Here is a 27,783-nt window from a genome sequence, read left to right as displayed (position 1 = left end):
AAAGGAAGATTAGATATAGGCCTGTAGTTTGCTAAAGTGCTGGAATCAAGAGTAGGTTTTTTGAGAAGGGGTTTGATTACAGCTACTTTAAAGGACTGTGGCACGTAGCCTATTGATAGGGATATATTTATTGTCTCCAACAAAGATGGGCAGACCAGGGGAACAACTTCTTTAAACAGCTTAGTTGGGATCGGATCTGAAAGGCAGGTCGATGGTTTGGAGGATGAAATAATAGAGTTAAGTTCCTGAAGTCCTATATGTGTGAAACAGTTTAGGTTAGGCCTATTTACATTTAATGGTACAGCAGGCCCAGGTGAAGGCAGGGAGTGGCTAATTTTATCTCTAATCTTGTGAATTTTATCGTTAAAAAAATGTCAAAGTCCTCACAGCTGAGGGCTAGAGGAATCATGGGCTCAATAGAGCTCTGACTTTGTGTTAGCCTGGCTACAGTGCTGAAAAGGTACCTCGGATTATGTTTATTTTCTTCAATTAGTGAGGAATAGTATGTAGATCGACTATGTCGTAAGGCTGTCATGTATTTACTATGGCTTTCTTGCCAGAGTATTCGTGACTCCTCTGTTTTATTGGAGCGCCACATTCTCTCTAATTTACGGGTTGTTTGTTTGAGTGTGTGAGTTTCAGAGCTAAACCACGGAGCTTTCCTCTGACGTTTAATAGTTTTTTCCCTCAATGGGGCAATTGAGTCCAAGGTGGATTTTAGTAGACTAGCAGAGCTATCGACAAGCAGATCCAGTTGAGAGGGGTTATAATTAATATCATAGTTATTTATTGGATGGTGCACTGAGTTTAAGGCAGCAGGAATGGCCTCTTTAAATTTAGCCACAGCACTGTTGGATAGATTTCTACTTGTAACTATTTTATTGCACAGTGCGAGATCCTCTAGGATAATGTTAAAAGATATTAAAAAGTGATCTGATAGCAGAGGATTTTCAGGGTAGACTTTTAGTTCATTAATATCAAGGCCATATGTTAGAACAAGATCAAGAGTATGATTTAAATGATGAGTAGCTTCATTAATAGTTTGAAAAAAGCCAACTGAGTCTATTAGGGACATAAAGGCTGAGCTCAGGCTATCACTATCTTTGTCCACATGGATATTAAAATCTCCTACTATCAGTATTTTATCAGAACTGAGGACTAAGTTTGATATGAACTCAGAGAATTCTGATAGAAATTCAGAATAAGGGCCTGGAGGACGGTAAATTATCACAAATAAGACTGGCTGGAAGGTTTTTGATTTGGTATGAGATAAATTTAGAACCAGGCTTTCAAAGGAAGTGTAACTAGCCTTTGGTTTAGGATAGATTAGGAGAGAGGAATGATAAATAGCTGCTACACCACCTCCACGGCCTATGTCTCGTGGCATATGAGTATTTAAATGACTGGGAGGAGTGGCTTCATTTAAACTAACATATTCATCTTGATACAGCCATGTTTCAGTTAAACAGAATAAATCAAAGTTATTTTCTGAGATAAGGTCATTTACTAGTAGAGATTTGGTCTCAGTGATCTAATATTTAATAGAGCACATCTAATGCTTTTATGTTTTGGTGTTTCTAGATTTGAGATTTTAATTTTTTTCAGATTTTTATAATTGATAGCTCTTTTATTTGATTTTATGTTAAAATCATTGTGAAATATGGGTCGGGGGACTGACACCGTCTCCATAAAATAATATTCATCACCATCACAACAGTTGCCATGGCGATGAACACAGCTATCATGATAGCAATGGGAGGGAAACTGTCCTAAGGCAAGCGCAGAGGGGCGTGGAGGACTCCGCCTCTGTAACATGGTCTCATTCATGAGATGTCATAACAGTGACTGTGCCATGTTTTCTGATAGTAGAGATGCTCCCTCCAAAGTAGGATGGATTCCATCTCTTCCTATCAGGTTCGGTTTTCCCCAGAAGGATCTCCAATTATCAATGAAGCCCACCTCGTTTTCTGGACACCACCTCGATAGCCAGCGGTTAAATGATGACATGCTATAGGCTATACATGTCATCACTGGTCAGATTTGGTAAAGGACCAGAGAAAATTACGGAGTCCGACATTGTTTTAGCATAAGCACAAACTGATTCAATCATCAATCAATCAATCAATCTTTATTTGTATAGCGCCAAATCATAACCAATGGTATCTCAAGGCACTTTACAGTAGAGCAGTCTTAAGGACGGACTCTTCATTTTATGGATACACACATATGCATATATACGTATATACACATACATATGTATCCCACACCCAACATGAATTCATCATGGCGGCAAGGAAAACCTTCTGTTAAGCAGCAGGAACCTTGTGTGGATCCCATTCCTATGATGAACAGCCATCCACGTTATGCTGTGTTGGGTGTGTGCAGAGGAAAGGGTGGAGACAGAGCCGCTGAGTCTCTGTAACGCCACACTGAGGATCCCACGGACCTGCAAGACAAAAGCCAGAAGGAGTACAGGAGCAAACACACAAGGGAAGAAGCAGACATAGAGGGAGTGTTTGAGAGAGGAATGGGACCCTCTCCGGTCCCTCTCTAACCTAAATGACCTCTCTCTTAACGCCCTCTCCAACCTCTCTCCAACCGAGCATGCCAGACCCCCCCCCCCGGCAGTCTATGCCTATTGCATCTTAATTATGAGCTATGAGCTGGTTCCTAACTAAAAGCTTTATCAAAGAGGAATGTTTTGAGCCTAACCTTAAAGGTAGAGAGGGGTGTCTGCCCCCCGAACCGTGGTTGGTAGATGGTTCCAGAGAAGTGGGGGCCTGATAACTGAAAGCTCTTCCTCCTATACTACTTTTAGAGATGAATGGAACAACGAGTAGTCCAGCATTTTGAGAGCGTAGTGTTCTGGGGGGATTGTATGGCACTACAAGCTCCTTGAGATAGACTGGTGCCTGTCCATTTAGGGCTTTATAAGTGAGAAGAAGAATCTTGAATTCTATTCTATATTTTATGGGAAGCCAATGCAGAGAGGCTAATACAGGAGTAATGTGATCTCTTCTCCTAGTTTTAGTCAGTACACGTGCTGCAGCATTTTGAACCAGCTGAAGTGTCCTTAAGCGACTTGCTCGGGCAGCCTACTAAAAGAGAATTACAATAATCCAGTCTAGAGGTAACAAAAGCATGGACTAGTTTTTCGGCGTCGCCCTGAGACAGGATAGATCTGATTTAGCAATGTTACGGAGATGAAAGAAGGCAGTTCTTGAAGTTTGTTTTATGTGAGAGTTGAAGGATAAGTCCTGATCAAATAGAACCCCAAGGTTTCTAACAGTTGTGCTTTGTGCCAGAGTAATGCCATCTAGGGCAGTTAGGCTAGCATAGGTTTCTCTAAGGTGTCGCGGGCCCAGTACAATGACCTCAGTCTTGTCTGAGTTGAGAAGAAGAAAATTTTGGTCCATCCAGGCCCTAATGTCCTTTAGACAGGCCTCAAGTTTAGATAGCTGATTTGTCTCACCTGACTTCATTGATACATACAGTTGGGTATCATCAGCATAGCAGTGGAAGTTAACAGAGTATTTTCTCATAACATTACCAAGGGGGATCATATAGATACAGAAGAGGATTGGACCTAGCACAGAGCCCTGAGGAACCCCGTAGCTTACTTTAGTGTACACAGAAGACTTATTATTCACGTGTACAAACTGGTACCTATCAGATAGGTAGGACTTAAACCAGTTTAGGGCAGTCCCTGTGATTCCAAGTAATTTCTCTAATCTCTCTAGTAGAATATAGTGATCTATAGTGTCAAAAGCTGCACTAAGATCTAATAAAACCAGCACTGAGAGTCGTCCTTCATCTGAAGCCCAGAGTAGATCATTAGTTACTTTAACTAAAGCAGTCTCTGTGCTGTGTTGAGCTCTAAAACCTGACTGGAAGTCCTCGAACAGGCTGTTGTTTTGAAGAAATTCACAGAGCTGAGCTGCCACAACTTTCTCAAGAATCTTTGAAATAAAAGGAAGATTAGATATAGGCCTGTAGTTTGCTAAAGTGCTGGAATCAAGAGTAGGTTTTTTGAGAAGGGGTTTGATTACAGCTACTTTAAAGGACTGTGGCACGTAGCCTATTGATAGGGATATATTTATTGTCTCCAACAAAGATGGGCAGACCAGGGGAACAACTTCTTTAAACAGCTTAGTTGGGATCGGATCTGAAAGGCAGGTCGATGGTTGGAGGATGAAATAATAGAGTTAAGTTCCTGAAGTCCTATATGTGTGAAACAGTTTAGGTTAGGCCTATTTACATTTAATGGTACAGCAGGCCCAGGTGAAGGCAGGGAGTGGCTAATTTTATCTCTAATCTTGTGAATTTTATCGTTAAAAAATGTCAAAGTCCTCACAGCTGAGGGCTAGAGGAATCATGGGCTCAATAGAGCTCTGACTTTGTGTTAGCCTGGCTACAGTGCTGAAAAGGTACCTCGGATTATTTTTATTTTCTTCAATTAGTGAGGAATAGTATGTAGATCGACTATGTCGTAAGGCTGTCATGTATTTACTATGGCTTTCTTGCCAGAGTATTCGTGACTCCTCTGTTTTATTGGAGCGCCACATTCTCTCTAATTTACGGGTTGTTTGTTTGAGTGTGTGAGTTTCAGAGCTAAACCACGATCTTTCCTCTGACGTTTAATAGTTTTTTCCCTCAATGGGGCAATTGAGTCCAAGGTGGATTTTAGTAGACTAGCAGAGCTATCGACAAGCAGATCCAGTTGAGAGGGGTTATAATTAATATCATAGTTATTTATTGGATGGTGCACTGAGTTTAAGGCAGCAGGAATGGCCTCTTTAAATTTAGCCACAGCACTGTTGGATAGATTTCTACTTGTAACTATTTTATTGCACAGTGCGAGATCCTCTAGGATAATGTTAAAAGATATTAAAAAGTGATCTGATAGCAGAGGATTTTCAGGGTAGACTTTTAGTTCATTAATATCAAGGCCATATGTTAGAACAAGATCAAGAGTATGATTTAAATGATGAGTAGCTTCATTAATAGTTTGAAAAAAAGCCAACTGAGTCTATTAGGGACATAAAGGCTGAGCTCAGGCTATCACTATCTTTGTCCACATGGATATTAAAATCTCCTACTATCAGTATTTTATCAGAACTGAGGACTAAGTTTGATATGAACTCAGAGAATTCTGATAGAAATTCAGAATAAGGGCCTGGAGGACGGTAAATTATCACAAATAAGACTGGCTGGAAGGTTTTTGATTTGGTATGAGATAAATTTAGAACCAGGCTTTCAAAGGAAGTGTAACTAGCCTTTGGTTTAGGATAGATTAGGAGAGAGGAATGATAAATAGCTGCTACACCACCTCCACGGCCTATGTCTCGTGGCATATGAGTATTTAAATGACTGGGAGGAGTGGCTTCATTTAAACTAACATATTCATCTTGATACAGCCATGTTTCAGTTAAACAGAATAAATCAAAGTTATTTTCTGAGATAAGGTCATTTACTAGTAGAGATTTGGTCTCAGTGATCTAATATTTAATAGAGCACATCTAATGCTTTTATGTTTTGGTGTTTCTAGATTTGAGATTTTAATTTTTTTTCAGATTTTTATAATTGATAGCTCTTTTATTTGATTTTATGTTAAAATCATTGTGAAATATGGGTCGGGGGACTGACAACCGTCTCCATAAAATAATATTCATCACCATCACAACAGTTGCCATGGCGATGAACACAGCTATCATGATAGCAATGGGAGGGAAACTGTCCTAAGGCAAGCGCAGAGGGGCGTGGAGGACTCCGCCTCTGTAACATGGTCTCATTCATGAGATGTCATAACAGTGACTGTGCCATGTTTTCTGATAGTAGAGATGCTCCCTCCAAAGTAGGATGGATTCCATCTCTTCCTATCAGGTTCGGTTTTCCCCAGAAGGATCTCCAATTATCAATGAAGCCCACCTCGTTTTCTGGACACCACCTCGATAGCCAGCGGTTAAATGATGACATGCTATAGGCTATACATGTCATCACTGGTCAGATTTGGTAAAGGACCAGAGAAAATTACGGAGTCCGACATTGTTTTAGCATAAGCACAAACTGATTCAATCAATCAATCAATCAATCAATCTTTATTTGTATAGCGCCAAATCATAACCAATGGTATCTCAAGGCACTTTACAGTAGAGCAGTCTTAAGGACGGACTCTTCATTTTATGGATACACACATATGCATATATACGTATATACACATACATATGTATCCCACACCCAACATGAATTCATCATGGCGGCAAGGAAAACCTTCTGTTAAGCAGCAGGAACCTTGTGTGGATCCCATTCCTATGATGAACAGCCATCCACGTTATGCTGTGTTGGGTGTGTGCAGAGGAAAGGGTGGAGACAGAGCCGCTGAGTCTCTGTAACTCCACACTGAGGATCCCACGGACCTGCAAGACAAAAGCCAGAAGGAGTACAGGAGCAAACACACAAGGGAAGAAGCAGACATAGAGGGAGTGTTTGAGAGAGGAATGGGACCCTCTCCGGTCCCTCTCTAACCTAAATGACCTCTCTCTTAACGCCCTCTCCAACCTCTCTCCAACCGAGCATGCCAGACCCCCCCCCCCGGCAGTCTATGCCTATTGCATCTTAATTATGAGCTATGAGCTGGTTCCTAACTAAAAGCTTTATCAAAGAGGAATGTTTTGAGCCTAACCTTAAAGGTAGAGAGGGTGTCTGCCCCCCGAACCGTGGTTGGTAGATGGTTCCAGAGAAGTGGGGCCTGATAACTGAAAGCTCTTCCTCCTATACTACTTTTAGAGATGAATGGAACAACGAGTAGTCCAGCATTTTGAGAGCGTAGTGTTCTGGGGGGATTGTATGGCACTACAAGCTCCTTGAGATAGACTGGTGCCTGTCCATTTAGGGCTTTATAAGTGAGAAGAAGAATCTTGAATTCTATTCTATATTTTATGGGAAGCCAATGCAGAGAGGCTAATACAGGAGTAATGTGATCTCTTCTCCTAGTTTTAGTCAGTACACGTGCTGCAGCATTTTGAACCAGCTGAAGTGTCTTAAGCGACTTGCTCGGGCAGCCTACTAAAAGAGAATTACAATAATCCAGTCTAGAGGTAACAAAAGCATGGACTAGTTTTTCGGCGTCGCCCTGAGACAGGATAGATCTGATTTTAGCAATGTTACGGAGATGAAAGAAGGCAGTTCTTGAAGTTTGTTTTATGTGAGAGTTGAAGGATAAGTCCTGATCAAATAGAACCCCAAGATTTCTAACAGTTGTGCTTTGTGCCAGAGTAATGCCATCTAGGGCAGTTAGGCTAGCATAGGTTTCTCTAAGGTGTCGCGGGCCCAGTACAATGACCTCAGTCTTGTCTGAGTTGAGAAGAAGAAAATTTTGGTCCATCCAGGCCCTAATGTCCTTTAGACAGGCCTCAAGTTTAGATAGCTGATTTGTCTCACCTGACTTCATTGATACATACAGTTGGGTATCATCAGCATAGCAGTGGAAGTTAACAGAGTATTTCTCATAACATTACCAAGGGGGATCATATAGATACAGAAGAGGATTGGACCTAGCACAGAGCCCTGAGGAACCCCGTAGCTTACTTTAGTGTACACAGAAGACTTATTATTCACGTGTACAAACTGGTACCTATCAGATAGGTAGGACTTAAACCAGTTTAGGGCAGTCCCTGTGATTCCAAGTAATTTCTCTAATCTCTCTAGTAGAATATAGTGATCTATAGTGTCAAAAGCTGCACTAAGATCTAATAAAACCAGCACTGAGAGTCGTCCTTCATCTGAAGCCCAGAGTAGATCATTAGTTACTTTAACTAAAGCAGTCTCTGTGCTGTGTTGAGCTCTAAAACCTGACTGGAAGTCCTCGAACAGGCTGTTGTTTTGAAGAAATTCACAGAGCTGAGCTGCCACAACTTTCTCAAGAATCTTTGAAATAAAAGGAAGATTAGATATAGGCCTGTAGTTTGCTAAAGTGCTGGAATCAAGAGTAGGTTTTTTGAGAAGGGGTTTGATTACAGCTACTTTAAAGGACTGTGGCACGTAGCCTATTGATAGGGATATATTTATTGTCTCCAACAAAGATGGGCAGACCAGGGGAACAACTTCTTTAAACAGCTTAGTTGGGATCGGATCTGAAAGGCAGGTCGATGGTTTGGAGGATGAAATAATAGAGTTAAGTTCCTGAAGTCCTATATGTGTGAAACAGTTTAGGTTAGGCCTATTTACATTTAATGGTACAGCAGGCCCAGGTGAAGGCAGGGAGTGGCTAATTTTATCTCTAATCTTGTGAATTTTATCGTTAAAAAATGTCAAAGTCCTCACAGCTGAGGGCTAGAGGAATCATGGGCTCAATAGAGCTCTGACTTTGTGTTAGCCTGGCTACAGTGCTGAAAGGTACCTCGGATTATTTTATTTTCTTCAATTAGTGAGGAATAGTATGTAGATCGACTATGTCGTAAGGCTGTCATGTATTTACTATGGCTTTCTTGCCAGAGTATTCGTGACTCCTCTGTTTTATTGGAGCGCCACATTCTCTCTAATTTACGGGTTGTTTGTTTGAGTGTGTGAGTTTCAGAGCTAAACCACGGAGCTTTCCTCTGACGTTTAATAGTTTTTTCCCTCAATGGGGCAATTGAGTCCAAGGTGGATTTTAGTAGACTAGCAGAGCTATCGACAAGCAGATCCAGTTGAGAGGGGTTATAATTAATATCATAGTTATTTATTGGATGGTGCACTGAGTTTAAGGCAGCAGGAATGGCCTCTTTAAATTTAGCCACAGCACTGTTGGATAGATTTCTACTTGTAACTATTTTATTGCACAGTGCGAGATCCTCTAGGATAATGTTAAAAGATATTAAAAAGTGATCTGATAGCAGAGGATTTTCAGGGTAGACTTTTAGTTCATTAATATCAAGGCCATATGTTAGAACAAGATCAAGAGTATGATTTAAACGATGAGTAGCTTCATTAATAGTTTGAAAAAAGCCAACTGAGTCTATTAGGGACATAAAGGCTGAGCTCAGGCTATCACTATCTTTGTCCACATGGATATTAAAATCTCCTACTATCAGTATTTTATCAGAACTGAGGACTAAGTTTGATATAAACTCAGAGAATTCTGATAGAAATTCAGAATAAGGGCCTGGAGGACGGTAAATTATCACAAATAAGACTGGCTGGCAGGTTTTGATTCGATATGAGATAAATTTAGAACCAGGCTTTCAAAGGAAGTGTAACTGGCCTTTGGTTTAGGATAGATTAGGAGAGAGGAATGATAAATAGCTGCTACACCACCTCCACGGCCTATGTCTCGTGGCATATGAGTATTTAAATGACTGGGAGGAGTGGCTTCATTTAAACTAACATATTCATCTTGATACAGCCATGTTTCAGTTAAACAGAATAAATCAAAGTTATTTTCTGAGATAAGGTCATTTACTAGTAGAGATTTGGATCTCAGTGATCTAATATTTAATAGAGAACATCTAATGGTTTTATGTTTTGGTGTTTCTAGATTTGAGATTTTAATTTTTTTCAGATTTTTATAATTGATAGCTCTTTTATTTGATTTTATGTTAAAATCATTGTGAAATATGGGTCGGGGGGACTGACACCGTCTCCATAAAATAATATTCATCACCATCACAACAGTTGTCATGGCGATGAACACAGCTATCATAATAGCAATGGGAGGGAAACTGTCCTAAGGCAAGCGCAGAGGGGCGTGGAGGACTCCGCCTCTGTAACATGGTCTCATTCATGAGATGTCATAAATGTGCCATGTTTTCTGATAGTAGAGATGCTCCCTCCAAAGTAGGATGGATTCCATCTCTTCCTATCAGGTTCGGTTTTCCCCAGAAGGATCTCCAATTATCAATGAAGCCCACCCCCGTTTTTCTGGACACCACCTCGATAGCCAGCGGTTAAATGATGACATGCGGCTATACATGTCATCACTGGTCAGATTTGGTAAGGGACCAGAGAAAATTACGGAGTCCGACATTGTTTTAGCATAAGCACAAACTGATTCAATGTTCACTTTGGTTGCTTCCGACTGACGACGTCGGGAGTCATTAGTGCCGACATGGAGGACTATCCTATCAAACTTACGGTTACTCTTTGCCAGCAACTTTAGATTTGATTCTATGTCGCCCGCTCTGGCCCCTGGGATGCACCTCACAATGCCCGCTGACTTCGCTAGCTTCACGTTTCTCACTATGGAGTCGCCAATTATCAGAGTTTGTTCCCCGGTGAGTGTGTTGTCCTCACGGAGGGGGGAGAACCTGTTTGAGACGTGAACATGGTGGTGTCCCGAGCGGCTTTTTGACCTTCGACTATGCTTACCACGGACAGTAACCCACTCATTGCTGGCCGGGGGGGAGGCTAAGCTAGAGCTAGCACGGTCCGCACCGGCTAGGTCCTGCTTGCTAGCTTCGGTTTTGGTATCAGGGGGTGCGGAACCGCTTCTTCCAGATTGTTGATCCTCGCCTCCATATCTAACAGTACGCTACACTTTATGCAACTACCATTGTCCCTAAAGGAGGACGAGGAGTAACTAAACATCTGACACACCGGGCAGGAGAGCGGAGGGGAGGAGAGAGAAGCCATAGGTGCTAAATTTAAGCTAAGCTAAGCTAAGCTAAGGACAAAAGGAAGTTTAAAGGAGATTGTACTGCCTATAAGAGGCGAGATTGCTTTTTACTTAACCTTCGTACGTTTAACTGTACGGTAAAAAATTAAAACAAGTGTTTTCAAGGCTAAAATATCAATGACAACAAGTTTGATTAGAGTTAGCAGAACACAGTAGTAGAGCGCTGCAAACAGCGGTAGAGTGTAAACAGGAAATGATCGATACGTCACCACGTCAGCACGTCAATGTTCACTTTGGTTGCTTCCGACTGACGACGTCGGGAGTCATTAGTGCCGACATGGAGGACTATCCTATCAAACTTACGATTACGAGTGTAGACATCTTACAGTCTCTACACTGGAATACGTTAAAATGCTCCCACACTTTAGACATTCTGTCTTTTTCGCACTTGACTGGTGTCCCCGTCTTTCACCAGAGAGAAAGTGATGCACATACAACAATAAACTAATAAAACACGTGTTCACTTTGAAAACAAAAATAAACTAAACGGAATTATTATTTGTTCAGCAAAAATACAATATATGGTTGTGCGTGTATGTGCATAAATGCTCATGATTGGTCTCAGAACGAGGTATATTCAGTTCGTCACCGCGTACAAAAAATTGCTTCAAAGCTTTTTATAATCGAATTATTCGAGTTATTTGAAGAATCGTTTCAGCCCTAATGGATACGTTACTGATGCGTTACGGGTATGTTGCTCATGTTGGCCGCAACAAAAGAGTGGAACAGTGTGGTTTATTTTACAAAAGTCAAGTAAAAACGGTCGACATTAATCACCAGGAGTGAAACATTGAAGCAGAGGACACACACAGACCAGCAGCAGGATGGAAAGATCATAATGTGCGCACTTTGGGTGATCAACTGCCCATCTTTAAATACACCTGGCCACGCCCACTTAGGTGCAGCAGTCCACACCCCTCAGCAGCTTGCACACAGAGACAGACAGCCCCTGACTGACAGGTGTCACGTTACGGATACGTTACTGCCACCACTGGACTGGGTCAACATATATGTTTGGGTTTGACTCAACGTGAAAAAATTAACGTGGAAGTATTTTTGCAGATGTTGACGCATTGTTCCATCACTTGTTGACCTCTGACCTCCTGTGTGTGTGTGCGTGTCCACAGGGCTGTGTGTATGTAAAGTGCATCTCTGCTGAACACTCGGGGAAGGCCTTCAAAGCTCTCCATGGTTCCTGGTTCGATGGTGAGTTGATCCTGGTCTGAAGACCAATCACAGCGCGCACACACCCCCTTGCTACGTGTGTGTGTGTGTGTCACAGGGAAGCTGGTGACGGTGAAGTACCTTCGTCTGGACCGCTACCATCAGCGATTCCCTCAGGCTCAGAGCTGCAGCAGAGCTCTGAAGGCCTCCAATCACCTGCAGCTCCGCCCTTCAGAAGACCACTAGCTCCTCCCCCACCTGAGCACCTGCAGCTCTGCCCCTCAGAGGACCACTAGCTCCTCCCACACAGCAGGGCAGAGGCCAAGCCCTCAACCGGTGCTTCCTGCAGTCAGTCCACATGTTGCCAAAAGACTGTGTGTGTGTGTGTGTGTGTGTGTGTGTGTGTGTGTGTGTGTGTGTGTGTGTGTGTGTGTGTGTGTGTGTGTGTGTGTGTGTGTGTGTGTGTGTGTGTGTGTGTTGTGGTGTGTGTGTGTGTGTGTGTGTGTGTTTTGAATCAGACGCTCTGTGTGTCTCTCACGGTGCCTTACAGCAGTGCTGTGTCTCAGACGCTGTAGATGTAGTGGTTTGGTCCATGTTTAGGAACTTTGTAGCACATTTCTTTATCAAACCCAAAGCTTCTATTTATTCTTTGTACGAGCGTCACCTGCAGCTTTATTCCTGTGTGTGTGTGTGTGTGTGTGTGTGTGTGTGTGTGTGTGTGTGTGTGTGTGTGTGTGTGTGTGTGTGTGTGTGTGTGTGTGTGTGTGTGTGTGTGTGTGTGTGTGTGTGTGTGTGTGTGTGTGTGTGTGTGTGTGTGTGTGTGTGTGTGTGTGTGTGTGTGTGTGTGTGTGTGTGTGTCGTCTACAGATGCTCCAATTAAACATTTATTAGGAGTTTTTAAAGCTTTGTTTGATTCCTCTGATAAACACCATCAGTCTGTCTGAGGTGAGCTAATGTGTGAGAACAAACTGCTTTATTTCAACATGGCTACAAACATTACTACATTTATCTCAGACCTCAGTGTTTTAAAACACGTCTTTATTTCAAATTGGACGATGTTTTTATCACGTTTGCATTTATTGATTATGGAATCTTCCATATAAGGTAAATGGTTCCCAACCTTTTTCCCATTCCATTTTTATATCACAAATGTGTATTTTTAAGAAATTGGTTCACAAGATAAAGTATAATTTTAAAATAAACATGTACTATTGTTAACCAAATATTTTTCATAATAAATCCATTATTAGTTAATTCCTTCAAAAATAAATAATTATATAATTACATATTTACATGTCAAAACTGATTATTGCTATTTTAATATATATTATTGCTCTATTCAGTGAGATATCAGTGTTTAAATGGGTTGTTTTAATAAATATATTGGGTTATGAAGGGTTAACCATCACTCCCTAACTCGTCTCCTTATATGGGCTGATCAGCTGTTTCCGGTTCCTGCAACAACGACTGAAGCATCGACTGTCCTCAGGTTAGTACTGACCTGTCACAGTTAGCCTGATCTTAGGCTACAGTTAGCCTGTGTGAGGCTAAAGTTAGCTACAGTTAACCTGTGTGAGGCTACAGTTACCTGATGTGGGGCTAAAGTTAGCTACAGTTAACCTGTGTGAGGCTAAAGTTAGCTACAGCTAGCCTGTGTGAGGCTAAAGTTAGCTACAGTTAACCTGTGTGAGGCTACAGTTACCTGATGTGGGGCTGAAGTTAGCTACAGTTAGCCTGTGTGAGGCTAAAGTTAGCTACAGCTAGCCTGTGTGAGGCTACAGTTACCTGATGTGGGGCTGAAGTTAGCTACAGTTAACCTGTGTGAGGCTAAAGTTAGCTACAGTTAACCTGTGTGAGGCTACAGTTACCTGATGTGGGGCTAAAGTTAGCTGCAGTTAGCCTGTGTGAGGCTAAAGTTAGCTACAGTTAACCTGTGTGAGGCTAAAGTTAGCTGCAGTTAGCCTGTGTGAGGCTAAAGTTAGCTACAGCTAGCCTGTGTGAGGCTACAGTTACCTGATGTGGGGCTGAAGTTAGCTACAGTTAGCCTGTGTGAGGCTACAGTTACCTGATGTGGGGCTACAGTTAGCCTGTGTGAGGCTAAAGTTAGCTACAGCTAGCCTGTGTGAGGCTACAGTTACCTGATGTGGGGCTACAGTTAGCCTGTGTGAGGCTAAAGTTAGCTACAGCTAGCCTGTGTGAGGCTACAGTTACCTGATGTGGGGCTGAAGTTAGCTACAGTTAACCTGTGTGAGGCTAAAGTTAGCTACAGCTAGCCTGTGTGAGGCTACAGTTACCTGATGTGGGGCTAAAGTTAGCTACAGTTAGCCTGTGTGAGGCTACAGTTACCTGATGTAGGGTTAGAGTTAGCTACAGTTAGCCTGTGTGAGGCTAAAGTTAGCTACAGTTAACCTGTGTGAGGCTAAAGTTAGCTACAGTTACCTGTGTGAGGCTAAAGTTAGCTACAGTTAGCCTGTGTGAGGCTACAGTTACCTGATGTAGGGTTAGAGTTAGCTACAGTTAGCCTGTGTGAGGCTACAGTTACCTGATGTAGGGTTAGAGTTAGCTACAGTTAGCCTGTGTGAGGCTACAGTTACCTGATGTAGGGTTAGAGTTAGCTACAGTTAGCCTGTGTGAGGCTAAAGTTAGCTACAGTTAACCTGTGTGAGGCTAAAGTTAGCTACAGTTAGCCTGTGTGAGGCTAAAGTTAGCTACAGTTAACCTGTGTGAGGTTAAAGTTAGCTACAGCTAGCCTGTGTGAGGCTACAGTTACCTGATGTGGGGCTGAAGTTAGCTACAGTTAACCTGTGTGAGGCTAAAGTTAGCTACAGCTAGCCTGTGTGAGGCTATAGTTACCTGATGTGGGGCTAAAGTTAGCTACAGTTAGCCTGTGTGAGGCGACAGTTACCTGATGTAGGGTTAGAGTTAGCTACAGTTACCTGGTGTGGGGTTGGTCTGTGGTTCAATGACAGACCTCAATCTGTCATTGAACCACATTCACTGACCTGTGTTCTAAAGCTGTAGGAAATGATTTAAAAGCAGAAACATGATGAAAGTAAATAAATGATGTCATGTTCTTTATTGATTATTTGTTATAGAGACTCAATACAAATGAAAAGATGAAACACCAAACAAACAAAAAGAAAACGTACATAATTAAAGACTTTTTAAAATAAGGAATAAAACAACGTCCTAACCTTTTTTGGATTGTGACCCGTTTTAATAATATTACGACCCCAAATACGTATTTTTCCTCCTATATTGAGTTTGTGATCATGTCATTTTATTCATATTGTAAACATACACAGAGCTGTCAGGATTGGTGACAAATATTTTTATACTGCATTTTATTTCATTTATATTTTAGAAAGTGAAAAAATAGAATACAGTTGTTAAAGATTGTTGAAAATTAATTTACTCAGCAATTTTTTTTTAATATCAATTCTTAGACATTTTATGTAACTTCATTTAATATCTCTAATGGGGTCACGACCCAGAGGTTGAAAAACATGACCTGGGGTGACCATACGTCTGCTTCTGTCCATTATTCACGTGGTAATGGTAGGAAACATATGACCTGTGACCCTCTTTGAGGTCAGAAAGCATCAGGGGTGTGTGTGTGTCAGTAGTCTGAGTGAAGAGGACAGACATTGATGATGTCACAGGTGTTAAATATGGTCAGTGACCAGCAGGGGGCAGTAGAGCACTGACTGAATGTGTGTGTGTTATTACAGGTGGATGTGACTGACTGACTGACTGACTGACTGACTGACGGACTGACTGAGTCGTGAGTCAGTAACCATGGCGTTCTTCACCTATGGACTCTCCCGTCGTGTCCTCGACCTCCGTTCAGTCCTTGTGACCCAGCGTGTTCTGACTGCTGCTATGATAGGTAGATGACTCCTCTCTCACTGACCAACAGTATATACTGTTTACTATATACTATAGTAGGGATGTAACGATTCACTCAACTCCCGATTCGATTCAGCTCACAATACGATTCTCTCACGATTTATTTTACCAAATGGGATTGTAGACAAATAATGAAAATATTCCTTCATTTTTTTAGGGAAAAACTGTATTATTTTCCTTTTATTTTTCATTGTCAAAATAATCCTTTGATAAACTATTCAAAACAATGCAATTTAACTAAAAATAAATCTTGAATGAAATAAATAAAGAAATAATACAAATGAAGAAGAAGCCTATTAATTTAAATTCTGGTTCTATAGTAAACAATGCAAAACTGCATAATAGTTCTTTTTATTTTTAAAAGTGCAACTGAAAATGTATTTTGTGCCTTAACAATTGGACTTAAAAAAATCATTGAACTGTCTACTATATACTATAGTATATACTGTCTACTATCTACTATAGTAGACACCAGTCTGCCGGTGCCAATCTCATAGAGCGCTGGGTGGGGGTACACCCTGGACAGGGCGCCAGTCCATCACAGGGCAACACAGACACAGACAACCATTCACTCTCTCATTCACTCCTATAGGCAATTTAGAGACTCTATCAACCTTAGTCATGTTTTTGGATTGTGGGACGTGCTAACCACTAATCCACCGTGCGCCCTTGTTTACTATAGACTATAGTATATACTGTTTACTATAGACTATAGACTATAGTATATACTGTATACTATCTACTATAGTATACACTGTCTAGTATAGACTATAGTATATACTGTCTACTGTATACTATAGTATATACTGTTTACTATAGACTATAGTATATACTATCGACTATAGACTATAGTATATACTGTATACTATCTACTATAGTATATACCAGGGGTCACCAACGCGGTGCCCGCGGGCACCAGGTCGCCCGTAAGGACCAGATGAGTCGCCCGCTGGCCTGTTCTAAAAATAGCTCAAATAGCAGCACTTACCAGTGAGCTTTTATATATATAGATTTATTTATTTAGCTATTCTTGTTTAAATCACACTTACATGTAACTTAGAAATGACAATACATATATATAAACACTTAAAATGTAAAGTGTTTTTGTGTTAATACATACTTGCCAACCCTCCCGATTTTCTCCTGATTTCTGCCCGACATTGTCCGGGCGGACCATCCTTCACTGAGCGTCGTTTCCAGCCGGACAATAATAACGATTACACCGCATAAGAAGAGGAAGAAGACTCTTCTTCCTCTTCTTATGCGGTGTAATTATATTATTGTAATAATAATATTGTTGTAATAATAATAATAACGATTACACTGCATAAGAAGAGGAAGAAGACTCTTCTTCCTCTTCCTATGTGGTGTAATTATATTATTGTAATAATAATATTGTTGTAACAATAATAACGATTACACCGCATAAGAAGAGGTGTAATCGTTATTATTGTCCGCCTGGACAATGTCAGTGAGGAAATCTGGAGAAAATCAAATCCAACCATGTGTAGGGAAGTGTTTCTGTTATGGTTATAGCCGTTGTTGTATTGGCTATGTTTAATTTTCCTTTTATTGATTATTATTATTTCAAGCATACATTGCATAGATTGATGGATAATTTATGCAATGTATGCCTTTTTTGTTTAATTTTATGTTATTTATTTTATTTATTCTACTACTACCACCATTTACCATTTGCACGGGTACTGTGGAATTTGTTCTTTACTTTATATGTGTTTTTCAAATAAAAGAACACTGTGAAATTGAATTATTTCATTTTCTCTTTAAAAAGCAAACTACCCCCCCCCCCCCCCCCCCCCCCCGCTTTATTTATTAAGTGTGTATCAAACTGGTAGCCCTTCACATTAATCAGTACCTAAGAAGTAGCTCTTGGTTTCAAAAAGGTTGGTGACCCCTGGTATATACTGTTTACTATAGACTATAGTATATACTGTATACTATCTAGTATATACTGTCTAGTATAGACTATAGTATATACTGTCTACTGTATACTATAGTGTATACTGTATACTATCTACTATAGTATACACTGTCTACTATATACTATAGTATATACTGGGTGGGGGTACACCCTGGACAGGGCGCCAGTCCATCACAGGGCAACACAGACAACCTTACAGTCATGTTTTTGGATGGTGGGAGGAAGCCTGAGTACCTGGAGGAAACCCACGCAGCACGGGGAGAACATGCAAACAGACAGAAAGGACCCAAGTGGGCCACCGTGCGCCCACTATAGTATATACTGTCTACTATATACTATAGTATATACTGTCTACTATATACTATAGTATATACTGTCTACTATATACTATAGTATGATTAGGATGATGAGCGTTCCCACTGAAGTATACTTCTATGTTTCCCAAGATGCATCTGGAACCTTCAGCATTAAAAACCTTGTTCACACTGAGGTTAAATATCTTTGTTGATTTTCCACTTTTATTTTGAAAGTTCTGAAAACATTTGAAGTGACAAAGTGACCAAGTAGAATATCAACATGTGCCTCTTTGATCCATAAAACTCACGTAGACATATTTCATTCACACATTTTCAGAGACTCTCCATTTGTCTATGTGGAGCACAACACAGCACTGTGACATCTGTTGCTAGGCAACCGTGACAGGACAACACGCTGACAAACAAACACATAGACACACACAGAGGACCGGAGCGAGGTGTGTGTGTGTGTGTGTGTGAACAGGTGATGATGCTAATGCTAACGTGCTAACTGTGTCTCCCTGTCCAGCTCCTGATAATCAATGTCTGGGTTCAACCTGCTCCACCTAGTCACCAAGGGTCAGCCTGTAGTGCTGAGGTCCTGCAGTCTGCCCTCAGGTCCACTGAGCGTGTGCAGTGTGCAGTGTTAGCATGATGCTAAGCTAATCACACACTGACCTGCTGTTGTGTAGTTCCTTTGCTGTGTCACTGCTGCTTCATAAAGCTCACTGTGCATGACTCACTTTGTTTGCTTTGTCAATGAGTCAGTAGGAGTCACTAATGTGTCAGTAAGAGTCACTAATGAGTCAGTAGGAGTCACTAATGAGTCAGTAAGAGTCACTAATGAGTCAGTAAGAGTCACTAATGAGTCAGTAATGAGTCAGTAAGAGGCACTAATGAGTCAGTAGGAGTCACTAATGAGTCAGTAAGAGTCACTAATGAGTCAGTAATGAGTCAGTAAGAGTCACTAATGAGTCAGTAAGAGTCACTAATGAGTCAATAGGAGTCACTAATGAGTCAGTAGGAGTCACTAATGAGTCAGTAAGTCACTAATGAGTCAGTAGGAGTCACTAATGAGTCAGTAAGAGTCACTAATGAGTCAGTAAGAGTCACTAATGAGTCACTAATGAGTCAGTAAGAGTCACTAATGAGTCAGTAAGAGTCACTAATGAGTCAGTAAGAGTCACTAATGAGTCAATAGGAGTCACTAATGAGTCACTAATGAGTCAGTAGGAGTCACTAATGAGTCAGTAAGTCACTAATGAGTCAGTAGGAGTCACTAATGAGTCAGTAAGAGTCACTAATGAGTCAGTAGGAGTCACTAATGAGTCAGTAAGAGTCACTAATGAGTCAGTAAGAGTCACTAATGAGTCAGTAAGAGTCACTAATGAGTCACTAATGAGTCAGTAAGAGTCACTAATGAGTCAGTAAGAGTCACTAATGAGTCAGTAAGAGTCACTAATGAGTCAGTAAGAGTCACTAATGAGTCAATAAGAGTCACTAATGAGTCAGTAAGAGTCACTAATGAGTCAATAGGAGTCACTAATGAGTAAGTAAGAGTCACTAATGAGTCAGTAAGAGTCACTAATGAGTAAGTGAGAGTCACTAATGAGTCAGTGAGAGTCACTAATGAGTCAGTAAGAGTCACTAATGAGTCAGTAAGAGTCACTAATGAGTCAGTAGGAGTCACTAATGAGTCACTAATGAGTCAGTAGGAGTCACTAATGAGTCAGTAAGAGTCACTAAGAGTCACTAATGAGTCAGTAAGAGTCACTAATGAGTCAATAGGAGTCACTAATGAGTCAATAGGAGTCACTAATGAGTCAGTAAGTCACTAATGAGTCAATAGGAGTCACTAATGAGTCAGTAAGAGTCACTAATGAGTCAGTAAGAGTCACTAATGAGTCAATAGGAGTCACTAATGAGTCAGTAAGAGTCACTAATGAGTCAGTAAGAGTCACTAATGAGTCAGTAAGAGTCACTAATGAGTCAATAAGAGTCACTAATGAGTAAGTAAGAGTCACTAATGAGTCAGTAAGAGTCACTAATGAGTCAGTGAGAGTCACTAATGAGTCAGTGAGAGTCACTAATGAGTCAGTAAGAGTCACTAATGAGTCAGTAAGAGTCACTAATGAGTCAGTAAGAGTCACTAATGAGTCAGTAGGAGTCACTAATGAGTCAGTAAGAGTCACTAATGAGTCAGTAAGAGTCACTAATGAGTCAATAGGAGTCACTAATGAGTCAGTAAGAGTCACTAATGAGTCAGTAAGAGTCACTAATGAGTCAGTAAGAGTCACTAATGAGTCAGTAAGAGTCACTAATGAGTCAGTAGTCACTAATAGGGATGGACATCATTTGGATTATTTCGATTCCTGTTCTAAACAATTCTCGATTCTGATTTTTTGAGTTGTGCAGGTCAACAGGTCATAGATTTCACAGGATATTTTTTTCACTTTGGCATTAGCGTTAGTTAAAGCAGAACTAAGTAAGTTTTTCACCTTAATAAATCCTCATAGTTCCTGTGAAGATAAGTGTTTATGGGGTGACGGGGGGGGGTCTTACATTCCCCCCCTACTGTCTCTGACCAGAAAACAGCTCTTGCAACTTTTCCTCCCTCCGACCCAATGACAGCCCAAACTAATGCTAGATGGGCAGCCGTGGCTCAGGTGGTAGAGGGTCATCTTCTCCCTGAGAGGTTGGGGGTTCGATCCTAGTACCTGATTATGTGTCGAAGTGTCCTTGGGTAAAACACTAAATCCTAGTGTTGTGGTGGTTAAGACCGGTCTTGAAATTGTAAAGGTCTTGGTCTCGTCTCGGACTCTGAAGCATTTTGACTCGGGATTTTCCGTCAAGACCGTTAGAGACCAGCACTAATTCCTGCTATTTTTAACCTTTTTTATAATGTGATAATAACACAGAGAAGAACGGGATAAAACAATCATTTATTCATTATTTAATCCACCCTGTTATAATGACCACAACCTTCCTTAATGTGACTGTGTGTGTGTGTGTGTGTGTGTGTGTGTGTGTGTGTGTGTGTGTGTGTGTGTGTGTGTGTGTGTGTGTGTGTGTGTGTGTGTGTGTGTGTGTTTAATAAGTCAGTGTGTGTTTAATAAGTCTGTGTGTGTTTAATAAGTCTGTGTGTGTTTAATAAGTCAGTGTGTGTTTAATAAGTCTGTGTGTTTAATAAGTCTGTGTGTGTTTAATAAGTCTGTGTGTGTTTAATAAGTCTGTGTGTTTAATAAGTCTGTGTGTGTTTAATAAGTCAGTGTATGTTTAATAAGTCAGTGTGTGTTTAATAAGTCTACATGTTTATGTCTCTGTCCATTCACTCTTTTCATTATATCCATGTATTTTAAGGCTTTATTACATAATATCAGCTGTAGTCCAGGCCGCCGCCATCTTGGATTATGTCGTCATAAAGTGGTGTTTTTTTGTGTCTTTAGACTCTAATTACATTTATGTCTATAATATGTTCCCTACAATATAAACAGGTTCATAATATAATTATTATTTATAGTTTCTGTTTCCACTGTATCCATAATAATAATAATAATAATTCTCATCAATAACTATTGATTAATGTGTCACATGACTGTTCCAGGGTTTGTTTTATTTAGTTTCACATCTACCTGTAGATCTATGTTTTTTACACTGATGACAACTAGTTTGTAGTTTTATTTCAGAAAGTTTCACATTTACAGTTACAGTTGGAAACCTTTGTTAATGAATATCCTAGTTATATTACAGTAACTAAATTAAACTATATCAACTAAGTGAATTAATAAAAATAACCTGTTAAAGGCTTTTTAAACTAAATAATGATCTTAATAAATCTGTGACCTGTTAAACCTGAACAACTGAAAGAATCAGAATCAATAATCATTATTTCTTGGCAGAAATACTTTTAAACACTTGCTGTACATTCAGCTGACATAAAAATATTGTTTTCGAATATGTAGAATAATTGTGAATTTATCAGTAGTAGTTTTAATATTTTAGTTAATTTTTTTACAGGCACCTTTTTTGTCCGTCAAAGGTATCTAAAATAAACTAAAATTAAAGAGAGATGTTATTTAACTGTTGAACCTTGTCATAATTTTATTTATTCATAGATTTTTTTAAATTGAAAAAAATAATGTTTATGGTCTTGGTCTTGGTCTCAGCTTGTCTCGGTCTTGGTCTTGTCTTGGTCTCGGTGCATTCTGGTCTCGGGCAAGTCTTGGTCTCGGACAGTGTGGTCTTGAACACAACACTACTAAACCCTAAGATGCTCCCAGTGGTCGACTAGTGCCGTGTATGGCAGCTCAGTCCCACTGATGTGAGAGTGAATGAGCTGATATGTTAAAGTGCTTTGGCACTACTTCAGTGTAGGGACAAAGCGTTGTATAAATCAAGTCCATTTAGATTATGACCAGCCTCGTGGCTGCACATGGTTGTTTACTAATTCACTTTTCTCAAACTTATATCAGGGCGGAGCCAGCAAATAAAAGAGAAGACCTTTGTCTGAGGAACAGAACAACTCCATCAGTGACAGCTCAGCAGCAACACACTGCAAATACACACGTGTGTGCCTGCTGAGCACTGTGCACTGTCGTCACGGCGACAGGCACGCACACACACTCGCAACCCAGCGCTCCATCAGGCAGCACACACACAAATATCCATCCATCCATCCATCCATTTGTCAGCACAAGAAAACAAACACACACACATTTCCACACTTCCTTCCATATTACTCCCACATCATTTATTTATTTTACTTGTTTCTTCCTCACACTGTTCACATGGTCACATGGACTATATGTGTGAAATCATCCTTAGTGTCACTGTTAGAGTAGGATTTTTCAGTGATCGATTGCTACTGTCTTGGGGGAGCAAAGGTGTGCATGTAGCTGTGGGGTGGGGCAGGCAAGTTACTCAGTTCTGCTTTAACTGACTACATTTAAAGGGTTAACAATAACATTAGGGTTAGCGTTAGTTAAATGACTACATTTAAATGGTTAACATTAGCATTAAGGTTAGCGTTCATTAACTGACTACATTTAAAGGGTTAGCATTAGGGTTAGTGTTCATTAACTGACTGCATTTAAAGGGTTAGCAATAGCATTAGTTAACTGACTACATTTAAAGGATTAGGGTTAGCATTAGCATTACGGCTAGCATTAGTTAACTGACTACTTTTAAGGGTTAGCATTAGGGTTAGCGTTAGTTAACTGACTGCATTTAAAGGGTTAGCAATAGCATTAGTTAACTGACTACATTTTAAGGGTCAGTGTTAGCTTTAATTAACTGACTACATTTAAAAGGTTAGCATTAGCATTACGGTTGGCGTTAGTTAACTAGCTAGATTTAAAGGGTTATTAGCGTTAGCATTAGTTAACTGACCACATTTAAAGGGTTAGCATTAGCGCTAGCATTAGTTAACTGACTATATTTTGAAGGTTAGCATTAGTGTTAGTTAACTGACTACATTTTAAGGGTTAGAGTTAGCATTAGGGTTAGCGTTAGGGTCTGCATCAGGGACAGACAGAGCTGACTGAGGTGTGTTTTTCTGCTGACTCATCCTTTGATTGATCAGCTCAGGTTGAATCTTATTGGCTGTCCTGCTGTGTGGTCAGTGAGCAGGACATTGATGTGGGCGTGTGTAATGCTGTAGCTCCTCCCCTTCCTCCTGCAGGAACACGAAGGACTAAGAGAACATGGCCTGTGAGTTTCCCTCAGGAGGAGCTAAGGAGGCGTCTCACGCCTGTGCAGTATCACGTGACCCAGGAGAGAGGGACAGAAAGGTAGGACACGCACCCTGGTTAGGCTCCTCCCACTGACACCATGTGACGGAGCTCATCCTCCTGCAGCGCCTTCACAGGAGAGCTGACTGTGCTGAAAGAGGAAGGAACGTACAGCTGTGTGGTGTGTGGGAGCGCCCTCTTCAGGTAACGCCCTGACAGTGGTCACATGACTCTAAGCTCATCCCCCTCCTCATCAACCTCTGGTTTCTCTTCACAGCTCAAAGTCTAAGTTTGACTCGGGATCAGGTGAATCAGCTGTGAATGATGACTGTAACCATGGTAACCAAAGGAGGACATCCCATAATGACGTTCTTCACTATGTTCAGGTTGGCCGTCGTTCTCTGAGGTTCTGGAGCAGACGTCCATCACTGAGGAGGACGATTATTCCTATGGGATGCACAGGGTGGAGACGGCCTGTAGTAAGGTATGTATCTACTAATAAAAGCAAGAAAGGTCTGCGTGTGTGGAGTAAATATCTAGGCCTGGGCCGACAACAGATTTTGCTGAACGATATTTTGTCCCACAAATTTCTGCCGATAAACAATATTATTGTTTCAAATACAATCAACTTGTATTTCTCATTAATATTTTTTACCATTGTAATGTCAAGAATAATTTAAACAAATAAAACAGTTAAAATAAAATGGACTGTCTCTGTTAGTAAAAAATTGCACTTTAATAAATATCACAAACAAAAACAATAAAATAGACCCTGTCTCTGTTAAGAAAAAAACACCTTAAATGCAAAACCACACAACCAATGTAATAAATATTTTATTTATTATTAAGTCTCTGTCAAAAACTAAATGACACTTGTAATAAATAATAAACATTGAGACAGAGGTATATAATAGTTTTACATTCATTAACAGGTAACACTTCTAATCCAGTTAGAACCTTTGTAAACAACAATGCTAGTGGCCCCGCCCCCTCCTGTTTCATTCTGTTCTGTATTCATTCAGTCTTAAACCAAACAGAAACAACCAAATAGTTTGTAGTTTATTCTGCTATAGAACAAACATGGAGGTGCTGAGGGTGAACCCTCTTATCATCCAGTCTGTTTGGAGGCTAAAGACGAGGAAAACTAAATACTTAGACTTAGCTTGGTTGCTAGCCCCGCTCGGCTTCTGCTTCTGATCCACTGGCGGACACCGCGGGTAAGAGGCTACGCTGCTCCACAGGCCGCTGGGTGTAGCAATCTGTAGCTACGTAGTAGGTCCAGAGTTAATGCATCTACCAAACTATAACGGTTAGATTTACCTAAATCTAAGATTACCTGGCAGTGGAATACTATTTTAGAGTAATTACACTGTAGGTTCACTGAGACATTATTAGAACTGACTGAGTTATCTGCTGTTTTATAACCGTTGCTAACGCTAGCCTCTGTGGCCGACTGACGTGCTGCCAAATACTAGGGATGCACCGAAAGCAGAATAAAATATAAACGCTTGGTCGAATACCAAATAATACCGTGAGTTTTTCACTATTTTTTTAATAGTGCATAAATAGCCTAGAATACATTTTTAGACATGTTTTTTAAAGAAAGTAAATGTTTATTGAATATTATGAAATTTTTAAATATTCCAGTAGTCTTTGCTTTTCATAAAAAGCACAACAAAGTTTATCATTTATATTAACCCTTCAAATAAAACAAAACAAAACAAACAAAAAATCTAAAGTACATTAAAGGTGAGGTATGATAATTAATGACTTTCTAATGGTTTATCTACAGTGATAAACATCATTTAGCCTCATTCAGAGGAACAAAGTGTAAAAAGTTATGTTTCCTCTCTTGTTATTACATATTTTATATAAAGTCAGCTTTAAACAGGACAGTTGGATTTTACCCACGTTGGCAGGTGACGTCACCTAACACGCCTCCTAGAATGTTAGCTCCTCCCTCTCCAACTATCTAACAGCTAAAACAAACACTGCTGTTTAATATAGAATATATATTATACTTTATTACCATATATGTAAATACAAACTGCACTACTTTTTCTGCTGCTGATCGTGTTGGGAGTCACTGCTTGGAGCCACGGACCCATTGTTTACACATCAGCTGTTAGCACTCCATGCTAATGCTACACCAGTCTATGCAGCGAGACCCGGTTAGTGTAAGGAGGAAACGATGGGAATGTTTATACGTATTCATGGCTCACAGCGCTAACAACGAAACCAGAGCAGCAGCAGCCATCCAGACTTCCAACTTTCACGCGGTGACGAACGACGGTAAGCGGAAAGGAGAGAGTCTGGCTGTGTTTGTGTGTGGAAAGGAGGAGCTGCTGCTGTTCTGCTCCTGCAGCAACACACACACACTTTTCTGACTCTAAATCACTGCACGTTGTTTGATTGCGTCAGTGTGTCGCGCTACTATTCGGCCTTGCTTTTAACTCACTAAACTGAAGGCCGTATGTGGCTTTTTTTAGCAATATTCGGCCGAATATATTCGGTGGTCAAATATTCCGTGCATCCCTACCAAATACACGAGTATTGCATTATACCGAGGTCGGAAAACTTACTGAGTTCATTTTATTTACAGTTTGGTTAATTAATTTATCGATTATCGGCCCAGGCCTACAAATTTCTTCCCGACAGTGCCTCTTCAACCTGAAACTTTGTCAACGGCTTAGTTTGTGCATTCATTATTCTGGAGTAATTTGGGCATTTCCAAATGTTTATTTTTGGCTGGACTGTACATTCATAATCATCCAGAAGTGAAACCTATTCAGCTTTTGACCTCAGTGTGTGAGGGGGCGCTAGCGCACCGTCTATATCTTTTTCACTGCATGGCTCCTCACCCGAGCGAAAGTCACATGTGCGGCCAGAGCCAATCGCTGCTCACACAGCCAAGCAGACATCAGAGCCGTATAGAGAGAGAGTTGCGACAACAGAAGTCCAAAATGTTTGACCATCACGTGATTCATGTAAAACTGAATTTGGTCCCAGAAGTTATTGGTGGACCATTCAAATCCATTGATTCCTAGTGACATAACTGAGATTTTCGGTAATTTGTCATTAACTGCATTGATTGACAATATTTATACAGTACACCATCATATGTATGTGTATATACAATATATGTTTATGTAGTTTCATAAATAAATTTTTTTCCTAACGTAAAATTTGTATTAATATTTAGTGTAAACAGTTTACCTGCTTTATTTGACATCACAAACCGTCTAATTGAGACGCCATTGCTGTAAAAAAGCTGAACCATTGGAGTGAACGGAGTTGACACAACTGTCTCTTTATACGGCTCTGGTTTAGACCTGGGAGGGGCGTCTCACACTGATATACGAGCAAAGCTCTCAAGTCTCACTGATTGGACCTGATGTGAGTCACTGATGGGCGTGGCTTAAGTATGTGTGCACAATGTGTATTTTATGTGTATTGTGTGTGTGTGTGTGTGTTTTCAGTGTGGAGCTCACCTTGGTCATGTGTTTGATGACGGTCCCAAACCGAGTGGGAAACGTTACTGTATCAACTCAGCCTCACTGACCTTTGACCCCAAGGAGGATCCCAGCGCTGTGGAGCAGCGACCTGCAGCCAGCGACTAGGACCAGCTCTGAACATACAACCTGTGTGTGTGTGTGTGTGTGTGTGTGTGTGTGTGAGAGAGACAGCATTTAAACAAACACAACAAATGATTTGAATCAATTTCAATAAACGCCAGAGAAAAGTGAAATATTTACTGTGTGTGTGTGTGTGTGTGTGTGTGTGTGTGTGTGTGTGTGTGTGTGTGTGTGTGTGTGTGGACTTCTCTTTTGAGTCTCTTTTACCCCAAGTGTGTTCACCTGTTACTTTGGAGTAAGTTGGTGTTCAAACGTTCAAAACGTTAGTTTTAAGATTACGACCTCTGAATAATGAACGCTGTACTTCCGGTTCCGGGTTCATGACATCACTATGTCGGAGTTTGTTATATCAAAAACGTTTTTGTACTGATAAGTTATTTAAGTTAATATTTCATGGTTATTTAAAATTATCCCCGTGATCCCAAACTAAAGTAAAAAAAAAAAAAGTTAGCTTCCT

At 40.5% G+C, this 27,783-nt stretch overlaps 2 protein-coding genes and 1 long non-coding RNA gene across 7 annotated transcripts in view; all 3 read left to right on the top strand.

The window, feature by feature from the left end:
* lemd3 (LEM domain containing 3) overlaps positions 1 to 12,576 on the top strand; it is a 28,386-nt gene extending 15,810 nt beyond the window's left edge. The window contains exons 12-13 of the mRNA XM_028450955.1: positions 11,779 to 11,857; positions 11,934 to 12,576. Coding sequence (XP_028306756.1) covers positions 11,779 to 11,857; positions 11,934 to 12,061 — 207 coding nt within the window. The 3' untranslated portion in view covers positions 12,062 to 12,576. The remainder of the gene's footprint in view (positions 1 to 11,778; positions 11,858 to 11,933) is intronic.
* Positions 12,577 to 12,676: 100 nt separating this feature from the next.
* Positions 12,677 to 27,439, top strand: msrb3 (methionine sulfoxide reductase B3). Of its 5 annotated transcripts, none has more exons than XM_028450995.1 (7): positions 12,677 to 13,304; positions 18,492 to 18,541; positions 23,643 to 23,751; positions 23,818 to 23,895; positions 23,969 to 23,997; positions 24,078 to 24,175; positions 27,171 to 27,439. In XM_028450995.1, exons 2-7 carry the CDS (start codon positions 18,505 to 18,507, stop codon positions 27,309 to 27,311), a joined length of 492 nt encoding a protein of 163 aa, XP_028306796.1. In that variant the 5' UTR covers positions 12,677 to 13,304; positions 18,492 to 18,504; the 3' UTR covers positions 27,312 to 27,439. The 5 variants fall into 5 exon arrangements, with proteins under 5 accessions (XP_028306796.1, XP_028306792.1, XP_028306791.1 ...); XM_028450991.1 differs by having other exon boundaries at positions 18,492 to 18,580; XM_028450990.1 differs by lacking the exon at positions 18,492 to 18,541 and adding an exon at positions 15,547 to 15,704 and having other exon boundaries at positions 12,682 to 13,304.
* Positions 18,587 to 20,125, top strand: LOC114465771 (uncharacterized). Its single transcript, XR_003674345.1, has 2 exons — positions 18,587 to 19,007; positions 19,236 to 20,125. It is a non-coding gene; the product is annotated as an uncharacterized LOC114465771 (long non-coding RNA).
* Positions 27,440 to 27,783: the final 344 nt, after the last annotated feature.

The sequence above is a fragment of the Gouania willdenowi genome, chromosome 6 (assembly GCF_900634775.1).
Source record: "Gouania willdenowi chromosome 6, fGouWil2.1, whole genome shotgun sequence".
Lineage (NCBI taxonomy): Eukaryota > Metazoa > Chordata > Actinopteri > Blenniiformes > Gobiesocidae > Gouania > Gouania willdenowi.
Note: the sequence above shows the minus strand (reverse complement) of the source record. Positions and strands in the feature narration are given on the sequence as shown.